Here is an 18,785-nt window from a genome sequence, read left to right as displayed (position 1 = left end):
CGGGGAGCGGCAGTTGCGGCGGACAGGGCGGGGCCGGGCCGGGCCATCATGGCGCTGCGCTGCGCGGCTCCGGGCCGTGTCCGCTGGCTGGCGCGGGCGCTGGCGGGCTCCGCCCGGCTCCTGCCGCCGGCTGCAGCCGCACCGGGCCCGCCGGGCCCCGCCCGGACCCGTCCGCCCCAGCTCAGCGCTCGGTTCGCCAGCAGTGCCGGATCCGGGACCGAGGGCCCTCAGCGGCGCGTCGTGGTAGTGAGGATCAGCAGTCCCTTCGCTTGGCTCCGCACCCGCTTCTACTACCTGCTCATCCGCCTCTACTTCGACCACGAATTCAGCATCGAGGAGTTCACGCGGGGAGCCAAGCAGGTCAGCGGGGCTGGGGCCTCGGGGCGAGGAGAGCGGCCAGCCTGAGGGGAAGGGTCCGCTGAGCCTCCCCAGGGGCTGCCGATGTGCGCGGCTATTTTCATGGAATTATAGAACCAGTTAGGCTGGAGAAGATTTCGGGGATAGTCACAGATTCACAGAACAGGTGAGGTAGGAATGGGCATATAGAACCAGTTAGGCTGGAGAAGATTTCGGGGATAGTCACAGATTCACGGAACAGGTGAGGTAGGAATGGGCCACAGTAGGTCATCTGCTCCATCCTCCCTGCTCCAGCAAGGTCGTCCTAGAGCACATGGCTCTGGCTTGTGTCCAGACAGGTCTAGAATATCTGCAGTGGGGGACACTCCACAACCTCTGAGCAACCTGTTCCAGTGCTTGGTCACACTCACAGTAAAGAAGTCCTTCCTTGTGTTCAGGTGGATCTTCCTGTGCATCAGTTTCTGCCCATTGCCTCTTGTCCTGTTGCTTGGCACCACCAAGCAGAACGTGGTCCATACTCGTGGCACTGCTCCCCTTTAAATATTTATAAACATTGATAAGGTCCCTCTCAGCCATCTCTTCTTGAGGCTGAACAAGTCTCATAAGCTTTCCTTGTAGGAGAGATGCTCCAGTGCCCAATCCTTGCTGCTGGACCCACTCCAGGAGCTCTGTGTCTGTGCTGTGCGTTGAGTCCAGCATGTCACCATGTCCAGTCTTTCCTTAAACACCTCCAGGGATGATGACTCCACCACTTCCCTGGCAGCTCATTTCAATGTTTGACAGCTTTTTCCATAAAGAAATTCCTCCTGATGTCCTGCCTGATGTTATTATCTGTGGACATCATAGCACGAATGTGCTGCTGTGTGTAAAATACATGGAGCAGCACATTCCCAGCCCCTCTGCTGGCTCCAAGCACCACACTTCAAGGCAAATGATATAAGCAGAGCTGTACTTCAGGAATTTCTTGTTTTCCCAGATTCCACAATTAAAATGAATGGGTTAAGCCATCCCCCAAAGTAGCATGAAGGAAGATGATTCCAAATGTTATAGAGATTTTAAGCAGCAGTGTGTCTCCTCTTAGCAGGTTTTCCTGAAATGATCAAGCTTAGACAGGCATAGAGCTGGTGTATATATATTTATTTCTCCAAATTTATGAGCCCAAGCCTTGTCAACAGAATGTGTCAAAGAGGGAAGTATCTCAAAGATGGTCATATGAAAATTACAGAGTTATCTGTTGGGAAACTTTATTCTTATGTTTACTTTTACCAAAAAAAAAACCAGCTCAAAACAACACATCAGGGGACAGAATGTTAAAATGATTAGGATCAATTCAAGAGAGGAAAAAACCCAAAACAAGTAATTTGACACATATGTGGAACCACCTGTTTTACCTTGGCCTGTTTTTTTGAGGCTTTGTTTTGGTGTCTGTTTTTACTTGGTGTAGCATCCTAAATACACTTTCCTTCACAAGTGCACTACTTGAATATGTAGAGGCATAATTGTGTGTCAATATGCCTGCAAAATTGAGGGGAGAAAGGAGAGCTGACCTTCCTGAAGTAGAGAGACTAAACCAGATTTTTAAAGAAAATTTGTGAATCACAGCATCAGTTTTGACTGAAACCAGAAGATGAATTGGAAAAGAGGGCAGGAGAACAAAATATCTACAGGGAAAGACTGTCTGAATTATCAAAATTAGTAAAAGCAACATGCAAAATACTGCAAAGCTTTTTTTTTTTCTTTTGTAAAATATAAATTCACCTATTGGAAGCTTTGATGTTTTAAATAAGATTTTGAAAAGAACTTGTATGTTTTTATCAAGTCATGAAATCACTCTTGTAATGCTGGACGGATTACATTTCAATGGTGATACCCTCTGCAAATATTGAAATCTTAAATCATGGACTATTTGGGTTGCTTGTCATATACTTATGGATTTGCCTGAAAAATAAGCCAACCTAGAGTTACTTGTTCATGTTTGGTTTTTGTTTCTGTTTTATTTTGATAGGCCTTTTCTGTTGTTTCAAAGCTGCTGTCTCAGCGTAAACTTGACCTGCTGGAAGAACTTGTATCAGCAGAGGTAAATGCTTTCCATCTCCTATTCTACCAGTTGATTGTCTCTTACAAAGTAACATGGATGCACTCAGCCTGTCATTATCTACAAGTTGCCACTTTGGTTTAATTTGGGAAAAACAGAGTAATGTGACATAGGGTGGGCAATTTTTTGTCCTACAGCTTTTTTTATGTTTATTTCAAGGCATGAAACTTATTTTGAAGTTATTGTATTTAAAACAAAATAAAATATATTTTAGCTGTTGGGCATAAGGACCAAATGCCAGAAAGATTGCTGGTGTACCAGGAAGGATGGAAAGGCAGTGGGCTCTGGATGCCAGGTGGAATTGTGTGTCTCTAGGTGTAGGCAGGTGGCTGAAGCTGACTCAGTCTGTGCACCAGAATTCGTGTGAAGAAAGAAACTGGTTTGTGCTCATCCCAGCTGCACTGATGCATTCCCACCCCCATCAGATCATAGAGCTGATTCCTGGTTTTGGCTGGAAGGCCTCAGTCTTGTGTCGTGGTCTCAGGGATGTGACTGACCTGGTTAAACATCAGTGCTGTGTTTTCTGTGTTTTTATGAATTTTTAATTGCTGAAGTTGTCTTGGCCTTCCCAGGGCATGGAGGTAACAGATGCATCAGAGTCAAGTGGAGGAGACACTCCAGGTCTCTGTCTGCCTTGTTACAGGATGTCAGCGTGGCCTGTCCTATTGCCACCCATGCCTTTGCAGCAAAAACTCTGGTGCTGTTCTAGTGCATCCCCTCTGAACAGTCTTGCCTCCTCTCTCTGAACAGAGATAGCAATAAAACGTGAGTTTGTTTCTTGCAGTTGTTCTGAAAGGGCTTCTCCTCTGCTTCCTCTTGAAAGAACTTGCTCTGGTCACTGTAAAATTTTCGGGTTTACATTGATGCAGAGATTTCATGTAAGCCAAGGATGTAGTAGATGAGGCTGTGATCCCAGGCTACTTTGTCATTTCTTTGACCAGTGAATTTTGTACCTGCAAAATGTACTAGAAACCAGCGTCTCCTTGTGAAGGTTGCCTCTTGCTTCCATGTAACCTCTGCATTTGTTTGTTATTCAAAATAGAAGATCAAGTTAGGGTAAAAAATGAGTATTAGTTAAAAATAAGTTCTGCAGTTTCATCCTTTCTTGTGCCTTGACTTTGGGTGTTGTTTGGGGTGCTACCTCTGTGCAGTTTTTGCACCCCACCATTTTCTACTTAATACAGGTGTGTGGATCATAGGACACTGAGATAATGTGGATGTGAGTGTCATAAGGACATTAATTGCCAGGGGAACAATTTTCAATCAGTTTCAATCAGTTCAGTTGCAATGTGTAAGCTTTTTCTAAATGGAGTGTGGATCACAAAATGGCAGAGATAAAATCATTGGTAATGAAACTGATTTTCAAAGAAATTTGTGAGAGATAGCTGAAAGACACCGAATCTAAAGCTTAGGAACCTGCTCACAGTGAGAATTCAGTGGTGAGAAGGCAGAGTGTGGTTGTGGGAGCAAGCTTCACTGGGCTGTGCTGGCTGACATGGCTTGTGTTGCTGCTGCTGTTTTGACAGTACCTTTTCTAAACATTTTTAAAGATGCTTGGTTTTCATTTGTTCTGAGCAGTAAATGGACCTTCTTCAATGCTGCTGAATTAGGGTTTAGGAATGCCCAAACTTCCCAGTGTTCCACTTTAGCTGTTACATGTGTTAGACAAATGTTTTAGCAGTACAGCTCATTTTATTAACTGCAGTAGAAATAGATTGTTACTTAAATTTCCTAATGAAAAACTAAGTGACAGTTTTTCTGAATTTAGGTACTTCAGGTGCTGAAGGAAAAGATTTCTTTGCTCCCTGACAGCCACAGGGATGCTTTAGCAGCTGACATTGATGCAATCATGTACACAACAGAAGGAGATGTTCGCATTTACTATGATGATGATGGTATGTTTAGAATCCTAAAACATTTCAGCAATGAGCAGTCTTATTTCCTGGGTTTGCTACTAAACAGAGATTTTCCATGCAGATGTGGTTTTGAGTACTGTTTCTCATCCCTTGTTTCTCAATTTGTAATTAATCCATATAAAATGTATTGATTTCCTTTTAAACCAGAGACAGATTATTGTTAATACATCATGGTACTGTTTTGACTTCTGTTTGGGTTTTGCTTATTCCTCTTCTTTTGTACAGAATTTTATATTATTAGTCCTCAGCAATGTGAAACCACTCAAAAACAATTATTCTCATATATGTTAAAAGCAGTTCACTTCAACAATGAAAATGCATCCTGCAAGAAGAATAGTGAAGGCTGGATAATGAACTAAATTTTGTTGGTTTAGTCTTTCTGTCACAAAATACACTTTGTTCTAGGACTCCTTGATTGGTTTGAGTTTTTTTAAGCTGGTGCTGAGCTCAAGCAAGATTTTCTTTTGGTTGGATACCAGGATTGTGTGCTCTGTTCACTATCAGACACAGTGGAGACGATATGTGGGTGCCTGGGTATTCAGTTGAGCATTTCAAGTTGTCGGACCCAGTAAACATTTTTCCTGTTTTGGGAAACAGGAATTTCTTTTTCCCCTCTTAGATTGCTCCCACGTTTGAACTACTCTGCATGCATTTTTTATATTAGTAGTTATCTTTGGAATTTGTGGGAACCAACTTTTTTAATACAGTGTCATTATTTACATGTCACACCACACTCAAAATACATGTTTTTTTACAGAGTGTATTTTTAGTCTTGCTAAACAGCATGAGTATGGCATAAAATAGCTTTATCACTCATTATTCTGTCCTGTATTTTTTATGGCTGAAGTCAGCTGCCTTTCCAGGGTCTCACTAGAACATATGGTAGGTAGCAAATAGGAGCATTGACTGGTGAGAAACATGAGATCTCACTTAAGTTTTGATTTATTTCCAACAGGAAGAAAGTTTGTTAGCATCTTGATGTGCTTCTGGTATCTGAATGGTGCTAATCTACCTGACGAAGTACCAGGTGAAGCCAAAGTCTTCCAGATTGTGTTTGGAGATGAAAACACAAAAGAAAAGAAACATCTTTTAACAGCAAACTATGAGTAAGCTTGCTTGTCCCTTTCTTTTCCCGTGTCCATGAGTACCTGTGGGGTGGGCAGTTCTGCAAGCACTCCCACTGTGCCGCTGCAGAGCCCAGTGCTTTTAATTTACTTTGATTCTGATCTAAGTTAATTCTCATCCAGCTTTTCAGTTTTGGTTTTAGGGCCAAATTTTTTAAATACCCCTAACGTCATTATGTTCTTTCCTTGCTTCTGGGTTGGTATTAATGAGAGCTCTTCTTCTGTAAGGAAGAGCAGTATTTGGAACACTGAATGAGGTTTCTGATCCTCAAAGCACACATTAGGAAGATGGGTTTTCATAAGAATGCTTATAAATAATGTCTGTTTTGGTGTACTGATGTCAGAGCAGTGCAGAAAATATCTGTACAGTTGGCAAAATGTATTGAAAATAAGATTCTCAGAAGCTGGGAGAAGTGAGGATTTTTGTGTGATAAATGCAATATGATCAAGGATTTCTACACCCACCTTTGAAATGGAAAATATGGGGTCTAGGTGATGAGGGGCTCTGAAACAAAGGTAACACTCACGAGACCAGTGCTTTTTGCCTGGATAGATTGTTGTGGATCCATCCCTTAGCTGAATTCAGCATCTTCCTTAGAGTTGGAGGTTTCTGAGGTTCCATTAACCTTGAGAGCCTTCCCTTTAAGCCTAAATATCTTCCCAATCCCACTTTGCAGGAGTGGATTTGCACAGGATTGCAAAGCAGTGATACTGTACTGCTTTTGTCCATGACATGCAGATTATTTGAGAACATGAGAATTCAGCTTGAAGCTCAGACTTGTCTTTAGATAGGGGAGACTCAGTACTACTGTTAACTCAATCTTTGATGTAGTTCTGAAAATATCTTTTAAACTTTTTTTTATTTATCTTTTAAACATTTTTTAAAATTATTTTAAATTTTCCTCTTCAGGAAAGAGGAAAATTTTCAAGTAAAATATGGAGCATGTGATTTCCCTTCACTTACCATCCCATTAAATAAAACCCTTTATTTACAGAACAAAATCTTCTATAAAGCTTTATCCATATTCCTGCTATGAAAGCTGAGTGTTTTCTTGATATCAGGGTCTTTACAGTTGCTGCTTAATCCTGTCTGTGGGATCTGAACCTAAATGCTCTGAAGTCAGTGCATTCTGTTTCTTACTATGGAAATAATTTTTATCTTCCATTTTGGGGCATAAGCATTAAACTTTAAGTAGCTTTTACAGCAATAAGTTTGAAGTAAAATGCTTCTTTGTGATTCCTTGTCATATTAGTAGCTCCTGAAGGTCAAGTAAATCTTAACAACTCTTCACTTATTATCTTTCCCTTTTCAGGTTCCAAAGAGAGTTTACAGAAGGAGCAAAACCAGACTGGACTATTACACGGATTGAACATCCAAGGCTATTAGAATAAATGCCTTCTTACAGCCTTTTTATGTACCACTGTAATTGTTTTGATGTAACAAATACCAGGCTTTTTGGGGTCTTTTTCTTTCCTTCCTGCCCTTTCCTCCAAAAGAGGGATGAATTTTCTATATATGATTTCCAAAAATTCTTTCTGAAGCTTGCACTGTGCTGCAGTGTTACAGCAAAGCCTTTTCCCTGGAACAGGCTGGTAGAAATTTAACTCGTTCCAGTGCTCATCCAAGGCATTTAGACAGCACAGTTTCATTCAGGCAGGTGTAATGGATATGTCAGTTTCTTACATTCTGACAAGAAATGGTACTATTTGAAAATAAACAACACTTAAATGACTGATGGCCTTTCTGAGTTACTTTCCTATGTTTCTTTTTTTCCCTAGGGACTGTACAATATATAAATGAATAACATGCAAGATGAAATAGAGGTAGATGGACTTCTTAGCTTGTTCATTTTGAGGTAATCTTGCTTTTGAATATATTTGAGGTTAAGAAAGTTAGAACTGCCATTAGTATTTGCTACAGGATTGGAGAAAGAAAAAGCTTTTAGCATTGCACTGGAAAAATGGATCAAACAGATATATGTTTTGGAAAATTAAAAAAAACCCGTTCCTTTCAATTCAGTAATATATAGGCAATTCCAAGTTTAGAGACTTATGGAAGAAAAATCAGTTAAAAACATGAATTTAAAGGGGACCTGACAGTGAAGTTAAATTAAGTCCTCTGTTTGAATTGTGTGTTAAAGAAACTACCAAATCCGTACAATTAGATGTTGCAACTGAACAATTTCCTAGTTGTCATTTTATCTGGTTTCTGGAATGTGAGAATCCTGGTGTAAGTAGCTGTAGACTTTTCTGTGTAGATCAACAGGAGATCATAACAGGTTTCTTCATCTCCTATATCATCTTCAAATATAAAGCTACCAAGGCATGTAGTAGACATTAGTGCAGTGTTTTGAAAGTGTTAAGTGTAATTACTGTGATTCATGGTAATTGTAATTGAAGGTATAAATTAAATTTTCCATAGTTCAGCTCTTTTGATCCAATGACTTAATGAGAGGAACATCTAAAGCTTATCAACTAGTTGATAACACACTTTTGCTGCAAAAGATGTGATTGGAAATTTACATGCACTGTTTTATTCTTTTGAAGTTGTTTATGTCTTGTGGGTTGAAGCCAAAAGGGGCAGCAGTTTGAGGTTTGGGTTTTTTTCCCCACTTCTGATCTTCAATTAAAAACTTATCCTGGAGACTGCAAATTTCCAACAGACACAGAATTACCCATGGATTTATTGCACCATAAATAAATCGGAAAGGCATATAAATTACTAAGCTTGCTGTATTGGAAAATGGCATTCTCCCACACTGAATAAAACCGGTGTAATTAAACTGGATTTATAGTCTTATACTGGCTTCAGAAGAAAAAACACCACGCCACCCCAGAAAAACCTCCACAAACCAGCCCCAAACCCAATATTTAATGGACAAATGTGGAAGGTTTGACTCATTTTACCTGCCATCCATAAATTCTCTGTCATAAATCTGATCATCATAGCAATTAATCAGGCTGAAGTGGTGGCCACTGAAGGACATTTGTCATTTTATGGCATCCACATTTTCTCTTGTGGAAATATTTTCTTCTGTGTCATTTGTTCACACAAAACAAGAACTTCTGGTTTCTGTGTTTCTATCCAAGAGTAGCAATAAGAAATTATTTTAGTTCCTTCAAGCTAGTTCCTAATGAATATATTTCTCTATGCTATCAAGGTTGCCAGAAATTCTTATAGCAAAAAGGATTAGTAAAGGGTTAACTTTCCTTCATCTCAGAGATGGGGAGAATATTGTCTTGTAATTTGGGGATTTCCAGTGCTGCCATTCAAATACTTTACTCTGAAAATCATAATGCTAACTTAAGTTTTACAGATTTTGAAAGAAAGAGCTAAAGGAGCTGTCTTATTAAAACCATCTTCCTGATTTGGGAATAATGATGCTCAGCAGGTAACAGTAGAACAGTGTGGGGATCTCTTTGTCATGGCTTGCTGTTGCTCCCAGTTTCCCTTGCTGATCAGTTTCAGACATTATCTTGGAAATGACAGTGTGTAAGGATATGGGTGTCCTTAATTTCCCTTCAATTTCCTTGCCTGGTGTCCATTTCTGTTGCCTAATGCCTGGGGACAAGTGTAATTGGAACTAAGGTGTGCAGCCAATAAATCCCCATTTCAAGTGTTTGCAGTTTTAGCCTACAAATGTTTCCATTTAGATCCCATTAGTTCTTGAAAACAATGTTACCAGGTTTGGTAATGATTTTGGGGGTAAAATTCATATCTCTATTAGCAACACTGACATGTCTGATTCATTTTACACAGGGCAGTGAGGTGACATGTTGTCTGGACTACAACAGGATGCAGATTCTCTTCTCCCCTGGGCAACATCATGGTTCTTTAGGTCCATGTGGAGTTGGGAAGCCTTAATTTTTTATTTGTTCATCCAAAACTGTGATCACATTTAATAATTCCTGACAACTGACTGGCACAATTTCAATACATGTGCCTAAATCTCGACAAGCACTAATTAAATCTGGCCAACAAACTTCCCCTTAATTCACACACCCCACTCACCAGTAGATGGCCTTGGTCACAAAGCTATTGTGGCTGGGAAGTAACTGATACTAATGAGACTGTAAGTGGGGTAAAGGATAAAATGGTAGAAGCATTAAGTGCTTTTTAAATAATTCAGATTTGTCTTATTACAAAGTCTTGATATTTTTCCTGGCTTTCATCATGAGTCAACGATAGTGTCTTGTGTTCTCTCTGCAGTGCCTCCCCATTTTAAAGTGGCAGTTTATCTGCATTCTTAATGTGGGAAAGATGTGCTGTATGTGTGAATTCACACAGGCACCTCTGTGGCTGACAGCAGCAAAGCTAATTTTTAATATTTACATTTTGAAGTACGTTTCTCATGTTGATTGTGGTTCCTTTGCCTCCTGTCCCAGCATTGTCTGATTACTTCAAGGGACACATTCAGCTTTCTCCACTTTTTAAGGCATGTTCAAGCTTGACCTTATCATCACTTCAGGCTATATTTAGTTAATTATTTTGAGGTCTTATGGCTGGAAATCTGTTTAGTAGTAAAAGTCATATTGTTTATCACAGTAGTGATCATACTCCTTCAAAACTTCACAGCTCCCCTGCTTTTTTTGTTTGTTATGTGATTAAGCTTGATTTCTGCCCCATGTGCCCTATTGGTTGCAGGTGGGGGCTTTGAGATTTCTCCCGGGCTGTAATGACATGATGGCTCACAGCTTAAAAGAAATGGGATAGAAGAGTGTGTTCTGCTTTTAGTTTCGTTTCTTCTGTGTGCCTGGGTGTGATAGCTGATCTCTAGGCACTGGGCCACATGTAGGCACAGGAAGAGGTATTTAGCTGTTAAAAAAGCAAGCATTGCCTACACAGCTGTGCTTTTGTTCTTCTACGGGAAAAGCACCTGGGGCAAATGCTGTTGCACAGTAAGTACTGACTACTCTAAGTCATAGGAGTTCCCCTCTTGTCTTTTACCTTCATTTTCCATTGCTGGTATGCCAGCCTTTTGGATATTTATAGTATTGCCATAGGATAGAGGTTGGGTAAGTCACTGTGAACTTGTGCAGCACTGTTGAAAGTACTCTCTTAATCACAATGCTTCTCTTAATGTGTATTTTGTCTGATTTCAGTGGTGTGTGCTTTTCCTAATATAAAGTTCTCCTATTGAAGTTGTTCAGGGGAAACTGTTCTGCATTTTGATGGGAGCAGACTTCTTTGCTGCCTTTGAAGTTACTCCATCAGAAATAGAGGGCAGCTAAAGTTAGACATGCTGTATTTTCTGTGCCATTTCAGCCCTCCTCTGCTGTCACAGAACGAGGCTTTTCATAGTGAGCTTGGTAGTGTAGTGCCAAGAGGCACATGAGGAAAGGGAGCAGGACAGCAGAGACAAGTGCAGAGGAGGTGGCATTTCACCAAGGATGAAGGTAAGATGATTTCCATGATCTTGCCATAACGTTCCAGCCCTCCATCTCAGAAGGTAATAAAGCATTTGTACCGGTACTTGTAAATATGGTAGGACCATTGTGGCTTGAATTGTAAACTTACTGTGTATGTACTTAAAAGTTTCAGGAGCAAATCTACAGATCAGATGTTAAGTCTGAATTTGTATCAGCTGCATTAAGACAGTAATTATAATAAAATTTTAGCATAATTTCTGCTGTGAGTAAGGAAGGGCTTTTTCCTTTGTTCATGTTCTGTGGTGGTTTTTGTTTGTATTTTGTTTTTTCTTCTCTCCTAAACACCAGCAGTTAGTCAAGGCTAGAGAAATTGTTCATTACATAAGACATAGCATAGATGTCTAAGGGAAAATTAGAATATCAGTCATTTTTGCATATTTCATGTTCTACTTTTAGATTCTGTGTTGGAAAGAAGTGGGGTTTTAATGCCAAATTGGTAACATTGACTGACTTTCTCTGCAGTGGAGGCTGTTGTTTCCTGATGGAATCATTTGCATATGTTTTTGCCCAGTTTTCTGCCAGTGCAGCTCATGCTGCAGGGTCTCCTGCAGTGTACAATTTAATCTCTTGCTTTCATTTCACTGAGGTTTGTGGCTTTCAGCAGGGGTAGCTGGGTGAAAGTTAGTGCCTGCATTATACTGGAGATCTGCTTAAGTGATCTAATGGTTCCTCCTGGCAAAGTCTGTGAAATTATAATAGCAGAAGTAGAGGGAGGAAGGGGATCAAAGGTGGGTGGTAATGCAGGATTCATATAAAAGGGAAGCTCTATGTATTCTGTCTCTAGAGCAGAAGCTGAAGCAGCCCTGATATGAAAGTAAGTTTAGAAAACTTGAGAAAAATAAATTATGAGGGGGTTGGTGTTCTGACTGGAAGTTGTTCTCTCAGATAAAAGGCTAGAGAACTCCCTTGTACCTGAGGCAAGGAGAATTCCTTGTAGGTTTCTGAGGTGGTGTCCTGGGTATCAGGAAGAAGCAAATTCTGGAGGATTTACAGTGACTTGCTTCAGTTGTGAGAAAGGTCTTTGGATCACTTCACAAAATGAAGACACATGTGCTGAAACCTTCACTTGCAAAAACCAGGGATTTCTTCTCTCCAGCAGTAGTCACTGCCGTCTCATGAGACTGATACATTCAGTCTGTAGTCAAATGGCCTTTGTGACTTTATTTACTGTCACACAACCCTCTTCTTTCCTTGCAGATCTAGCAGGATCTAGGGTATTTGAGAGGATGAGCTGCTGACACTCATTCACAGATGCATTAATACCATTGCAGTCTCAGAATCAGTTGACTGTCTTTTCTCAAAAATCTCAGTATCTCTAACAGCCTAACCAGAGCTGAGCATGCTGCTGCAGATGAGCCTGCTGTATTTATCCAGTGTGTTGGAATAGTTAACCCTAATTTCATATTTAAGAATTCTCAAGCTTAGTTTGTAGGATCTAATTTCTTCTGTTAAGCATAGTAGCAGAGTACTTCAGATTTCTCCCCAGCATTATTTCTGACCCTGTGTGTGACCAGTAGGTTCTTTTGTCCAATCACACATTACCACCATAGGTTTGTTCTCCCCTTGTTCTTAACCTTGTGCATTCCTACTCTTTTTACTATATTCAGTATGCTCTCCTTTCTTTCTTGTTCCTTTTGCTTTCTTTATGGTGCATTAAGTGATTATTTCTTTCATCCTGTGCCCAGAAAAAAGATAAAATCTGTGTTTCAAATATTATCTCCAAAGCTACTTAAAAAAAGATTTGGTGATTCAGACATTCAAAAAATGCCAGAGAAAGGCCAGCTCTAGTTTCCTGTACTCAGATTTTCATGAGCTCTTATCTTGCTGCCTGTCTGCATGTCTCTGCTGGGACAGGCAGAGCTGTGTCACTTGAAGTCAAGGCCTGTCTAGATGCCAGTGAATCTGAAAATTGGCCAGTGTACCATGTCACAGTTGTGTACCCCTCCTGCACTGATCTCTTGTTATATTCTTCATATGTAAATTGATACCCCAACTCTCAGTACAGTTTATTTGATACGTAAAATTTCTGTGTCCATTCAAGCACTAATCCAGCCAATTGTTTGAGCACAAAAGATGTAATTGTTTGCTTTAGCTTCCCTGCTGCTTTACTAAAACAGTGACCCTTTAACTTACATTTACATGATCTTTACTTTTTGCTTAAATTTTTCTTGAACTTTCACTAGATATTTACTTTAAAAACCCTCCCAGTACCATTTGGGTGTAGAATGAGCTACAAAGCAAAGAGGATTTTAAAAGGATTCATTTAGATACATAGTGTTGCCTGCTTGCTTCTTAGCTGGTTTGCTGGGCTTTGTGGTTTGGAAGAGCTGTTGTGGGGGAATTTTGAATTGCTTTCTCTTCTAATTTCATGTTTGCATTCACAACAGGCTGCCTGTTTTAGTAGTCTTTTATATTTCTCCCCAGTGGACTATATTTCCTGTTTTCTTTGTGAACATCACCATATGTAATTGCTTTACCATTCTTGCTTTCTTCCTGAATGATTTGGGAACTATTTTGGAGCCTTTATCCAGATATACATCCCTCTCCCAAGTGTATGAGCTCTCTTATGTTCCCAGGTTAGCCCTGAACAAGACTGTTTTGAAATCCACATATGCACTTTCACATATTTTGTTTCTTCTTGCCCACCTTTCTGTTGCATTTCCTTTTGGAGTCTTGACAGCACTATTGCAATGTCTGTGCTGATGCTGCAGCTGTTTGGAGCACACAGGTATCTGAGGGAAGTGGCTTTATGCTGTTATTTCAGTTATTCTTTAGCTGGTAGTCCTGATTATTGATCAATAAACATCTAAATATATGGTCTTTGTGGATTTGCTTGTGTATTGGTTTTTATGTTTTGGTTTGGGTTTGATGGTTATGATTTTTTTTTTTCCAAATGCTGCATCCAACTTAATATTTTCATAAAGTAAATAACTGAATAAATGTATAACTTCTGTCATTGGAGCCTTAAATGCCTGAGGTGCTTCCTGTTTCATATTCACAGGGCTGAAGTTGCACATAATTAAAATCCTGTCATTTCAGTATGAATTATTTTATTGCATCATATTTTATTCACATGCATTTTCTCTTTCAAGGTTCTCTGCTATGCATCAAACACTTGCACATTAGTTGTACAGTCTGCTGTAGCAGCTTAACTTGGATTAATTTCTTATGCTTGTTAGTTTGTGAAACAGCTCTGGTTTTGAGTTTTAGCTTCTGTGTTTTCCATGCTTCACTTTCTCCTCTTCTGTTTTTGTTTTTCCCCCTAGAAAATTGTCTAGAAAGATTGTGTTTCCAGTAGATACTTGTATGTCTGGTCCTAAATGCAGATCAAAATTCCTAAAAAGAATACACTGTATGTGTTAGGGGATTAAATGTAGCATGGTTATTATCATTTACTTGAATACCTTTCCATTATTCACATCCTGTTATTCTCAAGGCCATATTCCATCCTAATATTCTTAATGGCAATTTCTACCAATGCAAATAAGCAAAACCAAATAAATGTGGAAGAAAAGTCACTTTGGAAATGTAGTAATACTGTCCTTGGTGAGAGAGCACTGATGAGAGATAGGGTTTTGTTTTGTCTTCCCAGGAAAGAGCAGACTGTGCTGCATGGAGTTTCTTCAGGCACTGGGCAAGCTACTGCACAGTTAAGATTATCCTGGGATGGGTCTGCCAGAATTCTTAAACCATGGACTGTAGAACTGTGTGTGGGCATCCTTAGGCAGTTTTTAAAATAAAAGGTACCAAAGTAAGTCCCCATGGGGCATAAGACATAAACACTTCAGAAGGGTCAGAAAGCACTTGTAAATATATGACGTGGTGGCACAATAATCCTGGTTTTTCAAGTGTTTCAATTTTGCTCGTCTTCCTCATGCTTAGTTCTTGGATGAGAACAATTGTTCGTTTTGCTTTCTACACAGCTTGATGTTTTCCTGGTTATAACTCTTTAACCAGATCACAGAGAGTGGTTTAATAGTGCATCTCATGCACTAACACTTGAGTGTATTTGCAGTGAGGATATGGTACAGACACCTAACACATCTATCACCCCTAAAAAGGTGGTGTGTTCATGCAGAAATGTTCATGTATGTCTGCCCTGTAAGCCAACCATGGTAACTGGTATTTCTAAACCACTGAGAAATTAAAAACTTGTTTTGCATGCAACTTCCAGAGCATTTTATTATGTTTATTTACAGATGGAAATGGGGTTGGGTGGAGGAGTTCTTAGCAATGTCCAGGTTCACTTACTGAAGTCAATGGGAGAATGCAGTTCTTCAGACTCAGGTTAATACAATTTCTGTGGGTTCAGAGCCTCCCTGCCAGTATTTTTGCTTCGAAAGTGTGCATTTTGCTTGTTTGAGGCCTGAGGACTCTGTTTCCAAAAGCCTTAGTACCTAAAGTTTTGCAGTGACTTCAGCAGTGCAGCTGCCTAATACCTTTCACTGAAAACAGCTCATGAAAAAAAACATGATTCAAAACTTATAAATTACTCTGATTTCAGTGTGCTTCAGAATATTCTGCAATTCACTGATGAGCCTGGGCACTCAACAAGGTAAGGTGCTGCTGTGTGTACTAGCCCCAGTGCTACCAAATATTTCATAGAAGTACCATGGATTACAGAGTTCCACTCCTGCTTTTAAGTTCTGTGAATTTCTAGGAATTCGCTGTTTGTGTAGGGTTTGGCTTTTTGTTTGTTTGGGGTTTTTTTTTAATCAAAAATTATCACCACAGTGCTTGTCACATTGCAGACTTTATAATTCCAGGTTTAGATTCCTTTTATAAATCTGAGCCTCAGTTTCCCAGTTTGATAAGTTTTCTTAAGTACTGCTAGGAACATGTTTTTGAGCCTTACTGTCCATGTGGCTTTTGTCTCAGAGCAGGAGCAATGATTTTCCTCTTTTCTCTGAGTGCAGTCCAAACCCCAGCTTTGCATGAAGCCTGGCCTGTTCTACTCTGTCATGGTCTTGGAGCAGTAAAATAGTCTCTCTGGTGTTCTGTGGGGAACAGCCTGGAGCAGAGCTGTATCTACAGCACAGAGCAGCTGTATCCTACTTTCCTCAGAGCAGCAGAGCTCTCCGAGCCAGCCCTCTCCATGAACCAAGCTGTCCAGTGTTTGTATTTCAAATACTACCCTGACCTATACACTAGACTAAAGCTTCCTGTTCTAATATTGATTTAAGACTTAAGTATCAGTGGCTTATTTTTTTACATTATCATTCTCTTATTTACCAGTTCCCTGGGATATGTAGAGGGCCATAGGCAGGCCTTTCTAGCAGCCAGGATGAGAGGAAGGGAAAAGCACATGAAGGACGTTTATGAAAAGTGGCAGAGCTTGAATTGCCATGCAACTCACAGAGTATTTTGGTTCAGCAATCAAATTGTGTACTGTACTATTTGCCAAAAAAGAAGAAACACAGCACTCATTCTCTTGAAACCTCTCTCCTGCAGGAATTTGTTAGCTTACTTTAAGTTTCATATTATTTATAAGCTCTGACCCAGACTTCTCATTAACTGTTCCCAAAGCACTAGAAAAGGAAAGTAGAAGGACTTCCTGCTTCATGTATCTGGTTAACAGCTGTGCCTCTTAGAGGAAGGAGAAAATAGCCAGTAGTGATAAAAGCTCACCCTGCTCGCCCTCATAGGGAGCACTGCTGCAGTGTGAGCTGCCTCTCCCCAGGATCCTCACGTAGCCGCACGCACTACAGTGCTCTCAAGTGCAGCTTGCTGAAAACACCTTTATTGTGGGCAAAGAAAGGTTTACTCATCCTCCTTGCCACGCCGTTGGCTACATATTCCCTCTATTACTTCTTGGTTTTGGTTTTTAAAAAACTGCTGGGCTGGGCTTCAAGTACAAGTGCTCAGAGGTTTTTGGGTTATTTGCTCAGATACTGCTCTGGCTCATCAGTTATTAGTGTTGTGAAAGTGTGAGAAACCAGTTTTATTGCATCTCTGCATGTGATCAGCCCTGCAGTACTGGGTTGCCTTCTTTCAGCAGCAGTTCTCCCTTGTGGAGCCTGTCTCTGCAGTTGAACCAGTGCTTGGGCAGCCTCCTGTCCCCAGACGAGTCTTGTTACACCAGACCATCACCTGCATAGCTGCTGGCATCCTGAAATTACATACTCATTTTCCCCTTAGTTTTTTGTAGTTGTTCTGATCCAGTGTTCCTGAATACAAACAGTAAAAATTACAGCAATGGTTTAATATTTGTTTAATGAGTTAAACTCTGAGATCTGGCTGCTTTTGGTTTGTTTTATTCTGACTTTATATGTTCATTAAAGGCACATTTTGGAAAGCTGTTCTCTCTGATACTGAAGACAAGGATGGTGTCTTCCAGTGCCACCAAGACTGTCCCTAGTTCACATGCTTGTAGGAAATCAGGATTTAGGATCCATGTGAGGTATGATGAGAATCCCAGGAGTTGATAGCAGGGTTTACTTATGTTTGCAGATGGGGACATTACACAAGCATGAGCCAGCTGACCAGCCCTGCCTGTGGAAAACAAAAAAAAACATCTTCAGATCTTTCCATCTATGCGTTGGCAGCTGAGATTCTCTTTTTCTAAGCGGCACATACCTCTTCAAGGAGGTGGTGGCATTCTTGCCCAAACTGTACTTTGTAAGTCAGAGCCATCTAAATGCAATTCTACAGGTTGCTGTCTCCTGAGGCTTAAACTTTTCCACCTTTTCTGTTTTATAGTTTTGAAAGTAGTTTACCCTGTGTGCATTTTTCAGACTTAGGAAGGGAAACCTTTCTATTCCTTCCAACTCAGGAGAATTTTAATGCACTGGGAACACTGACAGTCTCTCAGTATTCCCCTTATATATATATATGTATGTGTATGTATATGTTAAAATAAACCCCAACCATTAACAAATCTTCCCACTAACACTGCATCTTCCATAAGACAAGGCCAGAATTCATAACAGTCCCTTGAGTATAAACAAAATCAGCACCCAGCCATTACTTTTTCTGTAGGAAGAAAGGAGTGTAGAAAGGTGTTCTTGTATGGCAGACTGTTCCTCAGAATGTTTGATCTGTGTCCAAATGAAAAAAGGATGCCTTTGTATTTAACTTAACTCAGTTTGTATTTGCCTGTCTAGAGTATTACACTTGTAATGACAATTATGAAATTTACTTCTCACTAAACAAAGAAATAACTACACAATGAAACTGGATCTTTTTTTCAACTTCTTTTCAACGAACAGGAAATCCTCTTGACCAGTTTAGTTCCTGCCCTAGAATATAATCTGTGTGCTTTACCTCTACACATACATGCTTGCATACATCTGTGGAAGGTTGGGGGAATTAACAAGTAATCTAGGGAATTTTTAAGAATAAATTCCTAACCCTCAGCCAGTCTGTTACCTGGAATTTGTTAGCACTTCTGGAGTTTTGACTGAGAGAGCCAGGCTCCAAGCTGAGGAGTTGTGTATTTTGAATAGCTTAAGGTAACAGGGATCAAATTGTTAGGAATGTTATGGTTGGTTAACATGACTGTTAGGAGAGTTATCTTGATGACCATAATGCTGTGCTCCTGGCTGCCTAAGTAAACATCTCTGTGTGGAGCTCCATGTGCTGCTCTCTCAGGTGACAAATCTGTTTGGGGTCTCTCTTCAAAAGCTACCTTACTGTCTTTATTTCCTTGAAAAATAAATCTCCTGTTTTCTGCAAGGCAGATACAGGGGGTTTTTATGTACATTAATTACATGGACATTAGGCATTTAAAGTACTTTAGGAAGGATGTTGCAGAGAAACAGTTGGATGGAAGTGTTGGTTTGAAGGTATCAATCAGCTCAAGTCCTAGGTTCTGAGATGCGAAGTTTCAAGCTGTGCAAGACCCAGACTGTCTTCTGGCCTCTC

General features: G+C 40.2%; 1 protein-coding gene across 1 annotated transcript; it reads left to right on the top strand.

The window, feature by feature from the left end:
* The first annotated feature begins 24 nt into the window (after positions 1–24).
* On the top strand, positions 25–7,225 carry MAIP1 (matrix AAA peptidase interacting protein 1). The gene is made up of 5 exons (XM_041473001.1): positions 25–360; positions 2,363–2,434; positions 4,221–4,347; positions 5,324–5,474; positions 6,806–7,225. The coding sequence occupies exons 1-5, from the start codon at positions 49–51 to the stop codon at positions 6,882–6,884; spliced, it is 741 nt and encodes a 246-aa protein (XP_041328935.1). The 5' UTR covers positions 25–48; the 3' UTR covers positions 6,885–7,225.
* Positions 7,226–18,785: the final 11,560 nt, after the last annotated feature.

The sequence above is a fragment of the Pyrgilauda ruficollis genome, unplaced genomic scaffold (genome assembly GCF_017590135.1).
Source record: "Pyrgilauda ruficollis isolate IOZ18807 unplaced genomic scaffold, ASM1759013v1 scaffold3, whole genome shotgun sequence".
Lineage (NCBI taxonomy): Eukaryota > Metazoa > Chordata > Aves > Passeriformes > Passeridae > Pyrgilauda > Pyrgilauda ruficollis.
The sequence above is the reverse complement of the archived record's forward strand: the minus strand, read 5'-3'. Positions and strand labels throughout refer to the sequence as shown.

What these genes read in the sequence shown, in the direction of transcription:
- MAIP1 (XM_041473001.1), top strand. Translation starts at nt 49, where the DNA reads ATGGCGCTGCGCTGCGCGGCTCCGGGCCGTGTCCGCTGGCTGGCGCGG. An exon ending in CATTTACTATGATGATGATG is followed by an intron (nt 4,348 to 5,323) that starts GTATGTTTAGAA and finishes TATTTCCAACAG; the next exon opens with GAAGAAAGTTTGTTAGCATC. An exon ending in CTTTTAACAGCAAACTATGA is followed by an intron (nt 5,475 to 6,805) that starts GTAAGCTTGCTT and finishes TTCCCTTTTCAG; the next exon opens with GTTCCAAAGAGAGTTTACAG.